The sequence below is a fragment of the Siniperca chuatsi genome, linkage group LG1 (assembly GCF_020085105.1).
Source record: "Siniperca chuatsi isolate FFG_IHB_CAS linkage group LG1, ASM2008510v1, whole genome shotgun sequence".
Lineage (NCBI taxonomy): Eukaryota > Metazoa > Chordata > Actinopteri > Centrarchiformes > Sinipercidae > Siniperca > Siniperca chuatsi.
In genome coordinates, this window is record NC_058042.1 from 3144315 (window position 1) to 3165349 (window position 21035).

At 41.2% G+C, this 21035-nt stretch overlaps 1 protein-coding gene across 11 annotated transcripts in view; it reads left to right on the forward strand.

Moving 5' to 3' along the window:
* Positions 1 to 7: 7 nt before the first annotated feature.
* Positions 8 to 21035, forward strand: part of herc1 (HECT and RLD domain containing E3 ubiquitin protein ligase family member 1) — a 68399-nt gene continuing 47371 nt past the window's right edge. For 7 of the 11 annotated variants that reach the window (XM_044195340.1, XM_044194949.1, XM_044195512.1 and 4 more), the window contains exons 1-22: positions 8 to 260; positions 3787 to 4763; positions 5181 to 5276; positions 5598 to 5792; positions 6594 to 6905; positions 7317 to 7413; positions 8710 to 8853; positions 9180 to 9307; positions 9651 to 9795; positions 10254 to 10425; positions 11473 to 11607; positions 11876 to 12041; positions 13279 to 13404; positions 14878 to 15099; positions 16271 to 16423; positions 17305 to 17437; positions 17876 to 18067; positions 18724 to 18948; positions 19260 to 19433; positions 19543 to 19657; positions 19771 to 19891; positions 20086 to 20257. In XM_044195340.1, the coding sequence (XP_044051275.1) occupies positions 3813 to 4763; positions 5181 to 5276; positions 5598 to 5792; positions 6594 to 6905; positions 7317 to 7413; positions 8710 to 8853; positions 9180 to 9307; positions 9651 to 9795; positions 10254 to 10425; positions 11473 to 11607; positions 11876 to 12041; positions 13279 to 13404; positions 14878 to 15099; positions 16271 to 16423; positions 17305 to 17437; positions 17876 to 18067; positions 18724 to 18948; positions 19260 to 19433; positions 19543 to 19657; positions 19771 to 19891; positions 20086 to 20257 (4174 nt within the window). In that variant the 5' untranslated portion in view covers positions 8 to 260; positions 3787 to 3812. Of the gene's footprint in view, positions 261 to 3765; positions 4764 to 5180; positions 5277 to 5597; positions 5793 to 6593; positions 6906 to 7316; positions 7414 to 8709; positions 8854 to 9179; positions 9308 to 9650; positions 9796 to 10253; positions 10426 to 11472; positions 11608 to 11875; positions 12042 to 13278; positions 13405 to 14877; positions 15100 to 16270; positions 16424 to 17304; positions 17438 to 17875; positions 18068 to 18723; positions 18949 to 19259; positions 19434 to 19542; positions 19658 to 19770; positions 19892 to 20085; positions 20258 to 21035 lie in introns of all 11 variants that reach the window. The other 4 variants (XM_044195422.1, XM_044195753.1, XM_044195670.1 and 1 more) reach the window with 2 other exon arrangements.

The following is a 21035-nucleotide window of genomic DNA, read 5'->3' on the forward strand; positions in this document are numbered from 1 at the left end:
TGGGGCTCGGTGAGGGGTTGGGACTGAGCAGACTGCTGCTTCCCCCGGACCTAATTGCAGTGGAAGGTACGGGAGAGGCGGGCGGAGGCATGGGAACCCATGCATGGTCCTGTGTCCTTTCACAATAACGTTATCAAAGCGTACGGATATTGACTCACAACTGTTTGTGTGTTCATGCAATGAAGCACAGTTAGGTTTTTGGGTTTTTTTTTGTGTGTGTAAGCACAACGCAAAGAAGAGGAGGCCCTTGACATTTACTGGTAAGCGAGCTATTTTATTCCAGCTAACGTTAGAAAGTGTAGCTAGCAAGCTAACCTGCTTGACGCTATGATACAGCAGATAAGCCAACATAATACTGGGCAGAATAGCTCACGCTGTATGGAGGTACAGGTACACATACAGGTACGACTGCGTATCTTATTTAGTAGCCCCCTGTCATACCTGCACGTTACGGTTTAAGTCTACGTTTAGGTTTGTTATTCTTTGCTAGCTGAGTGACGTGAGGAAAGTTAGCTAACGTTAGCTAACGTAAACAGAAACGTTAGCGCCAGTCGTCTTTCGGTTTGTTGCTAAACAAACAACAATATAACATTTAACGTTAACGTGCTGGCCTGCCACAAGAGCTAGAAAAGGCTACCGTTTAACGTTAACTCGCGTGTCTCACCATGTCTTAAATGTTTGCCAGTCTCAACGTAATGCCAGTGATTTGCACAACTGTTAGCTGTTGGTGATTACAACGTTATCATCACAGGGGGGAAACTGCCTTTCTAACCTGACACCACAAGCAGGTTAGCAGCCCTCTCTGCTCTCAGGCCAGCTGTGTCATCATGGTACTAGCTGTCTAATGTTGTCTGCCGGTGGTTAGCTATGTGCTCGCAACCAAAACCAATGTTAGCATGGGCCGTTGCTGCAGGTGAGTTGTCCAGTTAGCTAGCTAGCTAGCTAGCTAGGTGCTAACCGCTTATAATCACACCTAATGTTACCTGTAACCTCATCAGTGTGACTGTCAACACGGTGAAGGCGTGTCTGAAGAAAGTCGCTCACCTTCACAATAACCTGGAGGCACCAAGAATGGAAGCAAGAACAAAAATGTCAGTGATTAAAAATGATATCTGCCCCTTTATAGTAACTCAGGCTGTAGTGAATATTCAAAAGCCCTTCGTGACATTAATGACCGTCTTGCTCTGCACACTCACACGTTGAACCACAGCTTTCAGAGATTATGGATTAGTAAACATGACTGATAAAAATGCATGTGATATTCTGGGTAAATTTGGGTTACAGTCTGCAGCATTTCCATGTGAGTTTCTCAGAGAAGGATGTGGTTTTGTAGTTCACATATAGGCTTTGTATATGGAAAGTATCATGTCTGTTCCCATGACATGACCATTGTGGATAGATCAGTAGACCTTGTGTCTGGCTAATGAGGCTTGGCAAAAACAAAAACTCCTTGGTAACTCATCTGTGTCATATTGTCATACTGTCATATTTTCAGCCATTTTTTTTTCTTGCAGGTGACTAATGTCACCTTCTGGGTCTCTTGTGATTGGCCCACTTGCTCAGTATAAAGCTGCCATAACAGTGTTGTAAGGTTTTGTCAACTTTAGCCAGGAATGTTGTTGTTGCTGTACTTGGTGTACGACTTGCAAAACTCGTACTAGGCGCTGAGCCTGAAATTGTATGTTACTGTATTTAACCTTACAGGATATAGCCAAACTGATGTCACAAAGGCTGCCAGTGCCTGCCACAATCTGTTTGTCGGCAGATCCATCGTCTTGTCAATCCGCATGCGGTTTGCTGCTTGCTTCCATTGTTATTTCAGTTCATGTAACCAAGTCGGATATATCAGAGCAGGTGCTGTGTCTGAATGGGTTTTATTTCAGCAGTGAGATAGTAGGCTGCAGTTTGCATTAATTACATTAAATCTATGAGGGATCTCATCTGTGATTGGTTATATAAACCCTGCAGTAAATCTGTAATGTTCAGTTTTTGTCCCACAGAGATATTCATTGAAGTCTCTGGTAATTTCTGAGGCTCTTGTTGGTCGTGGTGGTGTTGTTGTGTTGGAACCTAACTGACATACATGATGGTGAGTTACACCTGTCAATACAGGAAACCTCACAACCTCGCTCATCAGCTACATTGTCCTCTGGCTCTGAAACATCTTCTAGATTAACGGTGCAATCCAGAATAAAAGATACAGCTGGTGAATGCTCTGCTCAGGTAGATTATTTGTAACACCTCAATCCCCCCGCCCTCCCATACACACACACACGACCCACACACACTTGTAGAAGTGTGAACTACACTTGAATCTTCTGAATCAGAATCCGTTGAGTTTACTGATTTATCACCCCTTTACTCACAGATATGAATCATATTCTTTCACAAGAGGATGCCAGTCAGGGTGTTTATAAACATATTTGGGTGGGATGTTGGCCTTTATTTTGACCCACAACACACACTTTACTCATCACGTCTTTATACCGTTTGTACCTCATGTCAAGACGACTAACTGAGAGGCAGCAGAAGCAGTAGGGTTGGCTACAGAGAACCGGCTCTAGATTGCAACTGGTGTCAAATCTTACTTTGGTTAAGAAGTATGCTTTTTGTTTCCACTTATCGATTCTTTAAAGCAAAGTTTGGACTTTACTGGCCTGTTATGCACAGGTCAACACATGTGTAGTGTTCACAATATGGCATGCTGGAGTTAGTCGTCCAAAAGTATGACTTAAACTTCACAAATGACAGTAGTGATAAAATGAAATGTAATCAGTATACAAATATAATTTTCGTACACTTAATAATACTTCGATTAACACGATGAAGCATTTAAAAACCTTTTATTTAACCAGGGTAGTTTTCACAGAGCCACACAGCATGGTATAAGAATGATGCATGTTTGATGTCCTTAGTTGTATTTATATTGCTTACATGTTCATGATCCTATATAAGGAGAAGATATTACATTTCATGGAGTTAAAGAAAGGTTAACTGTAAAATGGGTCAAATTGACATACAACAATATAGTAGGTTTAAAAGAAGCAAGTCCATTTTAAATTTAGAAGTCTTTACTTGTTTATATCTGTCATTGCCTGTACTTTCATTCCTTGTAGAGTTTTATTCCTGTGGCTAAGCATGTTCAGCCCTCGCTGGTGTCACGTATTCTGATAGTAACAAAGCATGATTTAGCAGATGACTAAGCACCTCACAGAAGTGCTCCTACATAGAATAAATCAAGTTTCAGAGTTGCCTTTTTGCACTTATGTGACACCAATTTGTATTAAATGTTAAAGGAGTGAACCACAGCAACATAACAAATATATATTTTAAAGACGATGATAATAAAAAATGTTCTGGTTCTTTATACAAACTTGACAAGGAATGTTCAAGGAAGACCAACCTGAATATTTTATGAGCTTATAACCACATGTTAAGTTCCCATAAAGTCATTTTAAGCAGAAGAAATGCTTTCAGTTTGCAAGTAATTAGTTAAATAAGACTATCTTCTGTTTTTTTTTTAATATATAATGGGTCGTATTTACCTTGATTACCTCATCTGCTTTGATAGCACATTGGTTCATTTTAATCAAAATGTTTGTTTCTTCGTCTTACGTCAAATGATTATCCAGTGAAGAAGCAGTGTTAAAATTATCGAGAAGAATTTCCTTTAAGGAAAGACAGCATATGAAAATAAATTGTATCTAGCCCACATGCTTGATGAGGAAATTGCTGTTTACAAGCTTGATATTAACGTTTTGTAAGATGTCGACTCAACGTTTTCAGGACTGATGGCTCCAGAGTGACATGCCATGGCTTTAATGATCCCCCCGGTGAAACTCAAATGGCTGGAGCACCTAAACAGCTCATGGATTACGGAGGACAGCGAGTCGATAGCCACACGGGAGGGAGTTTCGGTGCTCTACTCAAAGCTGCTGACCAACAAAGAGGCCGTGCTGCTGCCCCAGCAGGTGCTGTGTCTGAAGGGCCCCCAGCTTCCAGACTTTGAGCGGGAATCCCTCTCTAGCGATGAGCAGGAGCACTACCTGGATGCTCTACTCAGCAGCCAGTTGGCCTTGGCCAAGATGGTCTGCTCTGACTCTCCCTTTGCTGCTGCCCTGCGCAAACGTGTGCTGGTGCTCCAGCGTATCTTCTACGCACTTTCCAACAAGTACCACGACAAGGGAAAGGTCAAGCAGCAGCAGCACTCTCCAGAGAACAACTCGGGCTCGGCTGATCTGCACTCTGTCAGCGAGCGGCCACGCTCCAGCACTGATGCCCTCATTGAGATGGGTGTTCGCACGGGCCTCAGCCTTCTTTTTGCTCTGCTGCGCCAAAGCTGGATGATGCCTCCTCCGCCTAGCCCTGGTGGAGGTCCTGGGGGCAACATAAACTTGTGTAATGATGTAATTCACACAGCCATTGATGTGGTTAGCTCCCTGCCACCCCTCTCTCTGGCCAACGAGAGCAAGATCCCGCCAATGGGCCTGGACTGCCTGGCCCAGGTCACCACTTTCCTGAAGGGAGTGACCATGCCAAACTCTGGGGCGGATATTTTAGGGCGACGTCTTGCCTCAGAGCTACTGCTAGGGCTGGCTTCCCAGAGGGGTTCTCTGCGCTACCTGCTGGAGTGGATTGAGATGGCCTTGGCTGCATCAGCTGTGGTCAGTACTATGGAGGAGAATAAGGTGCTACAGAACCAAGAGGGGCTCATCGGCTATGATTGTTTCATGAACATCCTCATGCAGATGAGACGCTCTTTGGTAAGTAAACATTAACAATATTGGCAGATTGGAAGTTTATTTTTTTTTTTAGTGGTTTAATAACTCAAGTGAGAATACAGCAAATTCTGCTTACGTCAAAGACAAAGTAGCGTAGACAGCTTTTCATTGTTGAGCTGTCAAAGGGGCTTAAAAATGGCATGCTCCTTCTATTGAGTATTAAATTAGACATTATTCATTCAGCCAATTTTTATTTATCATTTACTTGGAGATGATCAGTAAAGCATGAAATAAAAACCTGATGATTTAAAAAATAATTTGTCATACGCTTTCAAGTTTCAAGTTTTTTCAAAGATTTTTGGTTCTCCGAAATAATAATTGTGCATAGATAATTTAATGTTTCTTTGGTTTGAAGCCATGTATGGTCTAAACATTGATTTGTGTATGTGATTGTCTCAGGGCTCCTCAGCAGATCGCAGCCAATGGCGAGAACCAACACGGACCTCCGATGGCCTGTGCTCGTTGTACGAGGCAGCGCTCTGTCTTTTTGAAGAAGTAAGGAATCTAAGCAGTATTTTACTTTCAGGACTTTGCATCATTATACTGTATGTACGCAACACCTCAACATGCTAATTTATAAAAGTGGATAGCCTGATTTTTTTAGATACTTGTGCAAAAGTGTCAAAACAAGTTACTCCTTTGTGTGTTGAAAAATCTCAGAATTGCTGTAGCTGTTACCTAAGTAGAGGGTTCATTTTAAATCCCCCTCCACTCAAAAATGTGTTATGCTTATTGGTACTTTACTTGGAAGGAGTAGATATAATTTAAAGACTTTTTAACTAGGTATCAATCTTTAATCATGTCTTTTTCTTCCAGGTATGTCGAATGGCATCAGACTACTCTCGCACCTGTGTCAGTCCAGACAGCATACAGACCGGTGAGGCACCCGTGGTGTCTGAAACCTGTGAGGTTTATGTGTGGGGCAGTAACAGCAGCCACCAGCTAGTGGAGGGTACACAGGAGAAGATCCTGCAGCCCAAGCTGGCCGCCAGCTTCGCCGATGCACAGACAGTAAGAGAAAACAGTTGACATGTCTGCTGTAGAGCTGTATGTCTGCACATGTTGAGAGAGGAAACATCTGATAGCCTGTATTCATCACAAGAAATAGATAAACTGTCATGAGTTTGAAAATTAATTTTGCTAGGTTTTGGCAAATGGTTTGCTGACTTTAAAGGGGATTTTCCCCTTTAAAATAGGGGTGTTACAAAGACATGATGACGTGAAGATAATGCATTCAAATTTCACTGTTTCTACCAAAGGCAAACTACAGCTGTAGATCAAAGCAAAGTGACATGCTCTTCAAGATGCAGAGCAGACAACATCAAGATTTTTCATGTCCCTCCTACAATGTCTTCTCTTTTTCTTTTAGGAGAGAAAGAAAACCCTGTTATGAAGATAACAGACAGTTAGAAACCATATAATTCACAATTTTCCCTTCTACAGAACTTTTGTTGTTACTGCATCTCTGAACTTCACGTCTTTTTACAATATCAGGAAGCGTAGCTGATTGATGCGCACTGTGCCTTTTGGGGCATTTCTGTAGAATGAGGTTGCGCAAAATCATTTTTCCTAATGTGCTAATGCTTTGTATAAAGGGGAAAATCCCAAAAATTATACTGTATATCAGAAACTGTCATATGGCTGATGGGTCATATGGTATGCTGTCTTATGATATACTGTAACATCGACATCAGTAGGAAGCCAGTTGGTCTCACTCACGCAGTGACACTAGGGCAATGGTGTGTGAGAATGCTGAGTCAGCCTGCAGTCTTTCATTACACAAACACACAACTCTTCCTCATTTCTCTGCAGATTGAGGCAGGCCAGTACTGCACTTTTGTAATCTCTTCCGATGGCTCTGTTCGGGCCTGCGGGAAGGGCAGCTACGGCCGTTTGGGCCTCGGGGACTCTAACAACCAGTCAACGCTCAAGAAGCTGACCTTTGAACCCCACCGGGCCATCAAGAAGGTGTCTTCATCCAAGGGCTCAGACGGCCACACGCTGGCCTTCACTACGGAGGGTGAGGTGTTCAGCTGGGGTGACGGTGATTATGGCAAACTGGGTCACGGGAACAGCTCAACACAGAAATACCCTAAACTTATCCAGGGGCCACTACAGGGGAAGGTAGGGTTTCACCCAGCATTTGAGTACAACTTGACACATGGTATTGTACTGAGATGTACACATTCCAGCGTTTTATTCTTTTAAATCCAGTAATAAATTTAAAGCAGCAGTGAGTAGAGGTATTCTAGATATCACCATCTTTTTTCCCCCCTTCTCTCTGTGAAATGTTTTTTCACCAGAAACTGTAATGCTGTCAAAATTCAGAAAGAGACTGCTGCTGGTAGATTGCAATAATTATCAGCTGAATATAAAAATCCAGGGGGTGCGTTTTTTATTATGTATTTATTTTTTGTTTCTTATATAGCTGCCTATGCCTCCTATTTTGAAAATAGACAAGATACATTCAATAGATGTCTTTTTGCTTGTGTATTTAATAAAGTATAATAATGTATGGCTTTTGTTTTGTGTCAGGTGGTGGTGTGTGTGTCTGCTGGCTACAGACACAGTGCTGCAGTCAGTGAGGATGGAGAGCTGTACACATGGGGTGAAGGAGATTTTGGAAGATTAGGTAAGTTGCTGAACTAATTTATCCTAAGATGAAAAGGATTTCTTAATATACACCTGTAATTTCAAATAGTTCCCAGTATGGCTGTGCTGATTGTCTGTTTTGGGGCTTCAGAGTTTCTGTACAATTTCTGATTTCAGCAAAGATTGGCTAGGGTGTTTACATGCTGTCACTCCACACAAACAAGTCTGGTCAGTTTTGATGGTTTAATCTTATAAGTAACTTTGCAACACATTTAACATTTCAATGTAATGTACTGCTTTACAGAAATACAAGCTCGCACTAGCAACACAGCTGGAAAGCCTTTCTTGCAGCATTGTTTATTAGTTAGTTACTGGTAGCTATCAATCAATCTGTGGTGTTAGGGATTGACAGAGTTCATTCAGCCTGACAGCTTTATCATTTTACTGTGTGTGTTACCTTCTCCAGATCTCGCTGTGGCATTGTACACTAATAATAAAAAAAAGTGGAGTGAAATTCACTGAGGCTGGTAACTACACACACCGTTAGCTAACGTGATTACCTTCTACCAAGAATGCAGCACTCGTAAAGCAACAAACACAATTTCTTAACGTACGTACGATTAGAATATTCTTTATTTTATTACAAAAAAACGTTAGCATTCATCTTCCCCTCTGTCGTGGACTTTAACTGTTCTGTGTGATTCTGTGTCTGATAGTGGGGAGCTCTTGTGTAGCTGAACAGATTGTGCTATGAATACTGTTTGTATTAGGTGTTTCCACCAAGTTCCCTAAGCTCACGCCACTTTTCAAGGCTGTTTGGATAAGTATCAAGCAAATGACAGTTAAATTGTCAAGTCAGTTTTATGTAGATAGCCCAAAATGAAAAATTTGCTTCAGAGAGATTTACAATCTATACAATATACAACACCCTGTATCCTTAAGTGCAACATGCATCAGCTGTGAAATGGAGCGTTGTGTCATTTGAGGCACGTTGATTAACGACCCTAGCACACACCGGACGCGTCACACAGACAGAAGAAGTGGTCGGGTAAGGTTAAGGATGTGGTGATCCAGGGAAGGAGTGTGATAAAGTTGCTGCTTCTCTAAAGAGATGACGTGCATCAACGCTTGGAATTAGGACTGTGGCACATCCTGACACGTTGATGGCCGTCAACATGCCCCTGATGTGCGGGCTTACATACTGTAGAAAACAATGGGTTTGGATGTTTCATGCGCTTCAGATGCAGACGGTCCGTGTTTCCCTTTCGACCCTCGATTGTGTTCTATAATTTCCACGTGTAAACATCCAGACCTTTGTCATTGTTTGGGATTGCAGGTCACGGTGACAGCAACAGCCGAAACATTCCTACCCTGGTTAAAGACATCAGCAATGTGGGGGAGGTGTCATGTGGTAGCTCCCATACTATTGCATTGTCAAAGGATGGACGCACTGTGTGGTCCTTTGGAGGAGGGGACAACGGTAAACCCTTCACCATGGCTAACTTTGTTGTTAAATGTCTGTTTTGAATGTTTCATATCACAATGAATTCTATAAATTGAAATATTAATCTTTGAAATTTGCATTTTCAATCGCAGCCTTTTTCAAAGTATGTACATTTCTGCAGTGTGTATATGCACAATGCTCGCAGTTTTGTATATGATCTGAATTGACAGTATATTTAAACATTTAGAAATCTTTTATTGTATTTAGTTTCAGTGTGTCTAAATGTTGCACATCACTGAAATGTAAATATATGCTCGTAATGTAAATGGATCAGTCTAAAGAAAAAACATGTTGTCCTGCAGGAAAACTAGGTCATGGTGATACTAATCGAGTCTACAAGCCAAAAGTAGTGGAAGCCCTGCAGGGGATGTTCATCAGAAAAGTGTGTGCAGGAAGCCAGTCGTCTCTCGCCTTAACCTCCACCGGCCAGGTAGGACATCATTCCTGCTTTGTTAAACAAGACAGAATAAAAGCTGTGGTTTGTTGAGATAAAGGAGGCTTGAAATTATTGAACATTTGTCCCAATGAAGGAGTTTCATGCAGCTGTTTATGCATTCCTACTGACAGCTGTTTGAACATCGACAGTGATTTATTTTAATGTCAGGACTTGTTATATAACGTAGCTCTTCTTTCAAGGCTTTGTCTCAGAGATTTAGTCTCACTGTTTTCTCATCAAGATAGTTTTTGTCTGGGGAAAGGACCGAAATAAACAGCTTTGCAATGTGAATAGCAGAAATCATCTGCTGAGCTCGATTCATGTCACTTGTTTTCAGGTGTATGCTTGGGGCTGCGGTGCTTGCCTGGGGTGCGGTTCTTCTGAGGCCACAGCACTCAGACCCAAACTAATCGAGGAGCTGGCTACCACCAGGGTGGTGGACATCTCCATAGGGGACAGTCACTGCCTGGCCTTGTCTCATGGTAGTTGTCTCTTCCTTTTTCATGCCCACGCTTTCTCCCTCTCTGTCTTTCTTTCTTTCTTTTCTTTGAAAAGCTTATCTGTAGATGGTCAACTATAAATAGCTGGCGCTGTATTGACGGAAACACATTTGCATGCTGTCAGGGATCAACGGTCAGCGTTACAGCACAAGTTAAATCCACTGCCTCTGTCAGTCATAGTTTGGATGTTATTTTGCAGACACAGTTAGACTTTGAGTTTGTTAAATATTGCACTGAACTGCATGATGTAATAGCAAATACATAGACCAAATTAGTTTACTTAACTGAAGCTTGACATAAAGTATGGTCATATTTCAGCTCAGTGCAGTACTAATTCTACCTCATTATTATTATTCAGTCTAATTTCATGTGCTGTATGAAAAATCATCACAGCCATATCTAATATTGTATTACTTTTCTTCTATTCATCCACCATCTAGACAATGAAGTATACGCATGGGGCAACAACTCCATGGGCCAGTGTGGCCAGGGCAACTCCACAGGGCCGATCACCAAGCCCAAGAAGGTTGTCGGCCTGGATGGAGTCGCTATTCAGCAGATCTCAGCCGGCACTTCCCACAGCCTGGCGTGGACAGCCCTGCCCAGAGACAGGTCAGCTACCATCAGAGTAAATAAACTGACTATAGTGAAGGTAACGTTGACCGTTACCTGGGTTTTACAGGAGATATTCACGTAGGGGGAGGGAGGGTGAAGGCGAGTGCTGATGTCGCAACACCCCGGGACTTCTGTGCTTAATAGGGATTGCATAACACGAGTCAAAGGTCAGTAACTGCATGTGAGATGTACAGCGTCTTTTTTCCCCTTCTGTGTGACAAAGTAACTATACAAGACTATTAGAATCATGATGTCTGTTACAATACAGACACGTATTAAAAATCCAATTATTCTCATAAGATTAGATTTCATTAAACTGTTTTTTTAGATGAAAGTGGGGTGCTGTGTGCTTCTTTGTTTACTCATGTGTATAGGGTAGGGCAATATGACAATATATACTGTGAGATGATATACATTTTCCAAATTTTGCTAATTTGTTATTTTATCCTTAAACAGCTTCTTAACTTATTTCAGTTGAAATAAACTATATCACATTATATATCAATATTCAAATTTAAAATTGCAGTTACAGTGATAGAGGTTTTTATTCATATCGCCAACTCCTACATGTGTAACATTTATTTGAACATGTGGTGTTTTACAGGATATGAAGTCTGCATTATTTAGCCCTGGCAGAATACTGACAGCATAGTTCAACCAGAAACATAGTTTGCTGTCTTCTGAGAGTTGGTGCAGTCCAGTTGATTACTATCCCGGCGTACGCTGGTGTCGCATCAGCTGGGCGGAGTTAAAATGTTTTCTAATATTAAGTGTTGCATGAATTGCATTCAAGACAAGGCAACTTTATTTCCATAACACATTTCATACAGAGGGTTAATTCAAAGTAGTAAATTCACTGACAAAGCAGAGGGATATGGCATCACCTTTGGTAATGTTTACAATGCAGATCATTGACAATTTAGGTGGTTTTTATAGTCAACATAGTCTCTAGATTCATTCAGTGATGCATATTCCTTCAACCTCTTTACTCTACCACTCGAGCACCAGAGCACTTGTTAATATTGACTCACTTTGGCTCTCCAGGCAAGTGGTGGCTTGGCACAGGCCCTACTGCGTCGACCTCGAAGAAAGCACCTTCTCCCACTTGCGCTCCTTTCTTGAACGCTACTGTGACGGCATCAACAGTGAAGTCCCTCCTCTCCCGTTCCCCTCATCCAGGTAAGCGCACACAGCCTGCAAGCCACCATCACTGCTAGTGGCAGCCTTGTAAAGCAGAATGACAAAGACTGTGGAAGAAATAAGAGAAGGGAGGTTTACAACAGTTTCCGAAACCTGTGTATTTCTGGCACAGGCAAATTACTTGCAGTTACTTGTTGTACATTTTCTCATGCCAGTACACCTTCTTTCCTTTTCAATTGTAGATTGGAGTCAAATTATAAATATGCCTAGGTATATGCTGAATAATTCATTTTGTCTGTATTTGCAGGGAGCATCATAACTTCCTCAAGCTGTGCCTTCGGCTTTTGTCAAATCATCTGGCTCTGGCGCTGGCCGGGGGCGTGGCCACCAGTATCTTAGGTCGGCAGGCCAGGCCCCTGAGGAACCTGCTCTTCAGACTGATGGACTCCTCTGTGCCAGATGAGATTCAGGAGGTAAGAGTAAACGCAGATGCACTGTTGATCGAGGGGGGACATCGTTACCAGTTGATTAATGATCAGTCAAGTTGTAAACTTGAGATTCACTTTAAAATAGCTGCAACTAACAATTATTTTCATTATTGATTAATCAGCTGAATTGAACTCTGTGGCCTTAAAGGGTAATTCCTCTATTTTTAAACCTGGGCACAATTTTTATTTATTTTTTTATTTTTTTTACATATTTTGGGGTCTAAATGACTAATAGGTACAAAAAGCTTTGGAATTGGTCCAGTAGATCACCTCAGCCAGCAGCCGTGAAACGGGCTGCAGCATAATTTTTTGCTAGTTAACATTTAATTATTTGGTCTAAAAAATTTCAGAAAATAGTGAAAAAATGTCCAATTTCCCAAAGCCCAAGGTGACGTTAAATGCTTTGTTTTGTCCGACCAACAGTCCAAAACCCAAAGATATTCAGTTTAACCATGATATAATACAGAAAAGGCACCAAATCCTCACATCTGAGAAGTTGGAACCATCATTGTTGCTTGTAAAATGATTGAAACGGTTAATCACTTATCAAAATAGTTGCAGATAAATTTTTCGCAGATCAACTAATCGATTAATTGACTAATCGTTTCAGCTCCAAAAACGTAAAAAAAATCTGGCTTCCTCTGTTTTCTGTTTTTAAATGGAGGAAACTCATTATCGTGAACACACTGTAGGATGCCTAACTGGCCAAGATGTTTAGCAAGTCCCGCATTTCATACCTTCTCCTCTGTACTTTCACACTATCAAACTCAGCACTTTGTTCCCATGATAATTATTTTAAATAATTAAAGCTTATTTTGAAATTTAACTTTAAATAAATAATTAAAATGCAGCATTATTTTTTGTGCTGATCGTTTAACTGTGAATTGTCACTCCAACATCACACAATCTCTCTGGGTGGAGTCTGCATGTTCTTTTCTCCGTAATCAGAAGAAACTCTAAATGCCCGTTCAAATCAATATGGAATGGTATTTTCTGTGTCTTTTCATTTTGGCATGTTGCCTTGGCCCAAAATAGGCTCCAGTCACCCGCGACCCCTAACACCTTGGATGGATGGATGGATATTTTTGATTTTCATTTCATGTTGCCTTGAAAAAATCTTGAAGACAATGAAGACAGTAATTGCTTAAAATGTCAACAAGTTCCGAATCTGTTACATCACCTGAAGCAGTGACAATATGTGGGCGTGTGTTTGTCCCATCAGGCGGTGATTGAGACTCTGTCTGTGGGGGCGACCATGCTGCTTCCTCCACTGAGAGAGAGGATGGAGCTTCTTCACTCCTTGCTGCCTCAGGGCCCTGACAGATGGGAGAGTCTCTCCAAAGGACAGGTACCCTATGCTCCCTAATACACTTATAGACCTGCCTTGCTGCTTTTTGAAACATGGATTTAAAATCAGCAGTTCTGAACATTTTCCGTTTGTCAACCTGTAACAACCAGCCTATAATAAACAATGTGGGGACTTGTCAGGATCCATGTCACTGGATGCACATGCAGAACGGTGAACAGGTCAATTAAAGCCTGATTTTCCATTTCAGGATGTTTCCTTTGTTTTTAGTTTTCAGTGAAGACATAGATTCGATTTTTCCATATCCCATTAATCTCAGTGTTACCCATTAAAATTAGGTCACAACGATCAGGTTAAAAGCCACAGATATAAATCATTGTAACTAAGGTGTGTATACATTAACCAATGCCTCATTTGTTGTGGCTTGTAGGCTGAAAGATTTTGAAAGTCAGGTCAGGTCAGTGATGGATGATGAACGCGGCTTTTACACCGTGAGTGGTTAATGGGTCACTTTGTTTGGTTGGTTGTGTGGCTCACTAAAAGCCTTAAGAGCATGCCCTGTCTTGTCTTCCCAATATATTTTTCAACAATAGAAAATCAGTCTGTACCGGACTCTGTGTTCCCAATGTTAATGCCTGCTTGGCAGTGTGGCATTAAAATGTCTTGAGAATTTACCATTGACCTCAACAATGGAGGCAGGAACTGTTTAAAATGTTAATTCTTGTGGACTTTCAAATAAAAGTTGTAAAGAACAGAAGCAACTTGTGGAAGAGTTTGCCCTTAAAGGAATAGTTCAACATTTTGGGAAATACGCTTATTTGCTTTCTTGAGAAGATGAGAAGATCTGTACGATAAATATGAAGCTACAGCCAGCAGCTTGTTATCTTAGGTTAGCATAAAGACTGGAAACGGGGGGAAACAGCCAGCCTGGCTCTGTCCAAAGGTAAAATAATTAGCCTACCAGTACCCCGAAGCTCACTAATTAACATGTTATTTCTTGTTTTTTTAATCTTTACAAAAGAAGAAATCAACAATTTGTGGTTTTACCACTCAGAGACACTTTACATGACAAATTAAATAAGTAAAAAGAAGCTAGAACTTGTGTATTTGTTCAAGGTTCAGCTGCTTAGCTAAGCTTTTTCTAGCTAAGTTAACTTGCTTGATATTTAATGGAAATAAGAGTGATATTTATCTTTTCATCTTAAAGCGAATAAGCTTATTTTCCAAAATGTCAAACTGTTCCTTTAACAGGATTAATTGCTGTTCATCCATTGAAAATTTCTGCATGTGCAAAAGTGTGCAGTTAACTCAACAATGAAATTGACATAAATCGTTGTATTTGAAGTGCAAATACAATGATTACTGATAAGAATCTGGTGACTGACCTGGTGTGGCCCTCAGTATGAACCCACTGTACCGACAAGTTTATATATCAAGTACTGTTGTTTGGTTCTGTTAAAGGGTCACGTTTTTCAAGTCAGCAGGCTTATTGAAATGTGTGTGTCTGTGCCGCAGAGGATGCAGCTAGACATTATCCTGACCAGTCTCCAGGACCACACCCACGTGGCCTCGCTCCTGGGTTACAGCTCTCCTGCTGATGGCCCAGAGGTACTTTCTTCTGGCCTGGGCTTTACAGCCTCCCCAGACCCCACATACAGCGCCACAGCAGGCCACCCTGACACCCACCTGGCTGAGATCCTCATGAAGACGCTGCTCAGGAACCTGGGCTTTTATACTGTAAGTAGATGTTCGATGATGTGTGGTACAGCCCTATCGGAGAGCACAGAGTTTGCTCTTATTGATTTCAGCATGTGTGTTACTCAGTAACAAACCGTTATTTGCAGATCATTATGATCTATATAGAATCGACATTTGCTCAGGAAGGAAGTCATCAGTGAAGTCAACATATAGCACCGTTGTTACGCTCTACCGCCTCTCCATCTCCCTCGCTTCTCTCAATATTTGAGTGCTGGAGGCAGAGCATGAGTCATATATAATCCTTTATTATCACCTGCTGCCTTTTTTCCTGGCACGTCAGTAGCTTGTTCCTGTGCCTCGTTCTCTAAAGACAGCATTTGATTGATTGTAACACACAAACACAAGCTGTTTCAAGTGTGTGTGTGTGTGTGTGTGATTATGCAGGCCTGACCAAAGAATGATGATTAGACTGCAAGGCTTTGAGTCACTTCTTTTGGATTCATTGCCTCTTGCTGTATTTTTTCTCTTCTTTCTTCATCTATAGAGCTCTGTTTTCTGTTTTGGGAAAATAACAAACGGAAAAACCACATCTAGATAAAGATTTCAAGAAAAACCAGTAGTGGCTTGGATGAAAGTAAATTTAGTATCCAGATTACAGAGGCGGGGGTGGAACAAAGTAATGATTCTGTGTATCTCATAAGGAAAGTGTAATGTAATTTCCAGCCTCTATAATTAGCTCATTTGTAGCAGAACATTTAACATTCCTGTTGTATTAATAGAAATTGTGAAGGAACATGTTGATTCAACAAAGTGATTCCTGCTGTGAAAATAAATCTAAAAATAAATATTTTTAGAAGGACAAACCAGGTTAAGAGGAAACAAGATATATTTGAGTGGCTAATTTAAATAGTATTGCTGAAATTGGGCATGAAAGTCATAGGGTCTAAGGCTGCTTTTAATTCTGGACCCATTCGATAGATCTTCTGTAATTTTCATAACCAGCTATAAATTGATAGCCTAGAGCAAATTGTAGCTTGCTGAACATTTTCTGCTATGAAAACACACCTTTCTCTTTGGCTATGATACAGTTCTACCTATTCCATCTGCATGTGTAGATTAATATATGAACTTTGAAGATACCTCGTACGTCTGCGATATCTGTGAAGCCGTAGTTGTTCATATCTGATTTGTGTGTGTTTGTGTTTTGCAGGATCAGGCATTTGGAGAGCTGGAGAAGAACAGTGATAAGCTACAGCAGGGCACGTCGTCCTCTGACAGCAGCCAACCGGCTCACCTCCACCAACTCCTGTGCTCCCTGCAGAAGCAACTGTTAGCATACTGCCACATTAACTCTGTCACTGAGGTATGGACACTCAGCTGTCCCTGTGTTTGTGGATGTACAGTCTGTTCAAACATACTTAACTCTCTCTTCCATAGATTAGAGTTTTATTATGGGGAAAATACCGTTTACACAGTCAGAAATTTCTTGGTCCTGTGCCATTAGGATCGTGTGACCGTTGCCTTCTTGTGACACTGGTGGGATTACAACATAATGTTTCGGTTTGGATTACACAAAGTTATGCACCAAGCAGACTTGAAAGGCAGATTCCCCATGGTGTTCAATTTGATGAAGTTACTCTTTATTGCACATCTAATTCCAGGACTCACATGGTCTTGTTAATGAGGCGTAAAATTACATTAAATTGCCTGTGTTGAAAGAAAACACTCAACAGTTTAAACCTGATGCATGAAGCAAAGTATAGCATAGCTTTTTTGTCTGTGAGCTAATTGTTGACAAAATGAGTGGATTTCAGAGGCTGTTTATGTTCACAGTTTCGTAAGTAAGTTTTTTCAGGATGTTCCTTTTTCTCTGACAGCAATGAATAATCTTAAAGGAAAATTCCGGTATTTTTAAACCTGGACTGTGTTTTTACATATTTTGGGGTCTAAATGACTGTGACTTTAGTGGACGTACTTCTGACGGGTACAATGGATTATGTTGCAGCCCGTTTCGCGGCTGCTGGCTGAGGCGATCTACTGGACCAAAGCTTTTTGTACCTATTAGTCATTTAGACCCCAAAATATGTAAAACAAATAAATAATAATAATAATAATAATTGTGCCCAGGTTTAAAAATAGCGAGAAATTACCCTTTAAGGCCACAGAGTTCAATTTAGAAAAGTCACCTTATTGTTGGTGAAAAGATGAGTTTAAAAAAATTATGATCTTCCTATTTTTCTGCAGAACTCCAGCAGTGTGGCTTTACTCCACAAGCATCTGCAGCTCCTGCTGCCTCACGCCACAGATATCTTCTCCCGCTCAGCTACTTTGATTAAAGAGAGTTCCTGGAATGGCAGCATACGAGAGAAGCTACAAGGTGAGGAGAATCAATTCCTGTCTTTTGCAGCAAGGCTGAAATGCCTCCTCGTCTCTCACTCCCTTTGCTATCTTGACCTCAGCCTGTTGATCCGCTTATCCTCCGCTTTACTTCTGTCTTTTCATCATAAACACTTTCATTATTTCTGTTTCTATATTATATCTTTCTTCGAATTTTAGGTTGCGTTTAGCTGCAAGAAATAATTATGGTTATATATTTTGACAGTAAAATATAGGATGATTTATTCACAGTTAACGTTAGTTCGTTAAAGTTAAAGTTAGTTCTTTTTCACTTTGCTTGTATGCATTTACAGCAGATCTGAACCCAAAACCCACAATAATCTGAAATTACTTTTCAGTTGACATTGATGTTTCTTTCTTTTGTCATTACCAATTCTTTTAAGACTCAAAATACTGATCATGTCCATGTCATCTCCAGATGTGATCTACGTGTCAGCGGCAGGCAGCATGCTGTGCCAGATAATCAACTCCTTGCTGCTGCTTCCGGTGTCGGTGGCGAGGCCTCTGCTGAGCCACCTGCTGGACCTGCTGCCTCCTCTGGACCGCCTCAACAGACTGCTGCCTGCTGCCTCCTCTCTGGAGGACCAAGAGCTGCAGTGGCCTCTTCATGGTGAGCATGAAAAAAGAAACTACGCAAAGAAAATCTTTTATATGCATCAAAACATGAACTGTACAGTTGACAATCTTAATTGAGGGTCTACTCATTTGTTTTTTCCCCAAGCTTTCAAGTTTGCTTTGTATACTGGATCACTCCATAACAATATTAGGCCTGGGTTATTACATTTGCTTAGCTATTGTTTCACTAGTGATTGCTATTTATGGGTTCTTCAGTCAAATTTAAGGATAACATTTTAATGCCACTCACTGTAAATGTACATGTCAGCTTCAAACCTTCTCGTCTTGATTGTGACAGCATTTTAACATTAGTGTATTTGCATTGAATCTAGGTTGCTGTGCATGTTGCACTTGCTCTCCTCAAATATTTAGCATCTTAATTTCAGCATTTGCCCGCTTGTCCTCAAGACTTTTTGGTTTGTGAGCCCTTGCAAAGTAAGCCACAAAATTATTTGAGTAGTTTTCTAGATAATAAATGTGTCCACCAAATTACATTTCCGTTGTGACTGTTGACATTTTCACTGTACAAATCAAAAATTGTAGCGCTTTCAGCGCTTATCCCTCAAAATTGATACTTTTTTGAAACCTTTTATATTTTGGCAGTGGACGTTATGCTGCTCTTCCACTACACTACCTTTTCTAACTTTCCAGGTACCTCTGACTTTGCTGAGCCAGCCTCGGGAATGTCCCTGCCACCGGCGGCGCTCTCCTGGGTGTGGCTCGTGGATCTGGAGAGGACAGTCGCCCTGCTGGTAGGCCGTTGCCTTGGTGGGATGCTGCAGGGAGCTCCAACCTCGCTGGAGGAACAGGATACTGCTTACTGGCTCAAAACGCCCCTGTTCAGCAACGGCTTGGAAATGGAGATCCCGCTGCTAGGTAGGGAGTGGACAGATACAGTACTGTGAAGGCTGAGTGCGTTTGTTAGTAAAACACATGTGACAGTAAAATGTTGATCGCTGGTAATAACATAAGCACTTGAGTGTAGTTTTCCCAACTGTTGTGAATTAAAATTCCAGCGGGATATTTTGTACTCTGTTGGACTGTCTCATCAAAGTCTTAAGGCTCTTGTTCAATTAACTTATAAAGATGAATGTGTTTATCCGTTTGCCCTTTTATTCCATTATTCATGTGTTGTTTCCTCTGTGACTTGTTGAGACGATGCATGTTTGTTCACTTGTGTCCTTCAGACACCTGCATCAGCTCATTATTGGAGGCAGCACTGTCTGGTAATGAAGAGCAGAAGCCCTTTGACTGCACACTGCGTCCTGACTTGAGTGTCTTGGTGGATTTGGCTCTGGGTTCCACTAAAGAACCTGCAAACAGCCTCTGGATCAACATGCAGGACTATGCCATCAGCAAAGGTCTACCTTTTGACTAGGCATATAGTGAATTCTATTGTCTCTATGCTAGAGGCATTGGTCTTGAAATCTAAGTGACAGTGTACTGACGGTACTGTGTATTCTGTTGCAGACTGGGACAATGCGTCTCTCAGTAACGAGTCCCTGTTAGACACTGTGACCAGGTTTGTGTTGGCAGCCTTATTGAAGCACACAGGGCTGCTGAGCCAAGGCTGTGGAGAGGGCAGGTACTGTAGCATGATATATATGATATGTCAGATTAAAGGTTTCCACAGTGTTTCATAATACCAGCCTTAATTAAACATCACATGTCACAAGTATATTTCTATTTTCCCTCCAGGTACCAACCATCTAAGGCCCTTGCAGAGGTCTATCGGAGTGTTTATAAGGTACGAAACCGTCTGCTGGCCTGTAAGAATATGGATTTCATCCAGACGAGATCCTCTTCGCGTGAGAGGAGGGTGAGTAAACAACCTTCATATGTCACCTTTTATATGTCAACTCTAATTATTCAGTAAATTGCATTTGGTTAAAGAGTCAAACTCAAACTACTTTTCGATTTCCCTCCATGTTTTCCTCTCTAATTGGATGCTTTGTTCATGAAACAAAACGTTTTTCACGTACACCTCATGGATGTCATTTGGTTACACTTCAGATTTCAGACAATCAGGACTCTCTGGACATGGACCCTCAGGAGCACTCGTTCACACGCACCATCGACGAGGAGGCGGAGCTGGAAGAGAGAGCCGACCGCGAGAGAGAAGAGGGTCATCAGGAACAAGACGACGAAGAGGAGGACAGGGAACATGAAGTAATGACGGCTGGAAGTAAGTGCACGTGCCTGGAGATGTACGTTTGTATGCTTTCAGTGTGCTAATCATTAGAAAAGATTGGTATATAATTTAATAAATGTCTTTCAAGGCTGAAAAAATGTTTTAAAACTTTTTTTGTCCTGCCTGCTCCCATTCATTCACATCTCTGCTTTATGACTATGATTATTAAACTGGTGGAAATTCTAAAAAATGTATTTTTTTTAACTGAATTTGCTTGACACACTTTCCTGTTGAATGTTTTATCGTGTTGGGATAGTTCTGGTGAAAGAGTTTCGATGGTTTGGATATTTATTTAATAATATACAGGCAATTTAGTTCTAAATGCAACGGTAATCCTAATTGTTTGATATGACAAAGCATTGCAGCTAGGTTAGGCAGCTAAGTTATTTACATTTCTCTTATTGTGATTAGAGGTGGATGTTATCCAGTTGTGGGAAGCTACTGTAGCCAAACAAATGTGAAGCAGTTCACCAGTTAGTTTCATGGAAAGAAAGGTGTTTCAAACATATTGTGGTTTCATAGCTAGTCATGATTAGCATGTGTAATCTTGCTCGGTATGGCTTCTGACATACAGTAATGAGAGGGCCTTCACGCTGACACATTGATGGAAATTCAGTAGATGCATTTAAGTTACTTGTTAGCTCCTTTACAGATATCCAATTGTAAAATAAGCTTTTCATTGTTGTCATAGAAAAACAGTTGGCCTAAAATGTGCTAGGATGAATGTGACAGTGTCAGACGCTTTGATGTGTTGCATTCGCATGGGCTTTGG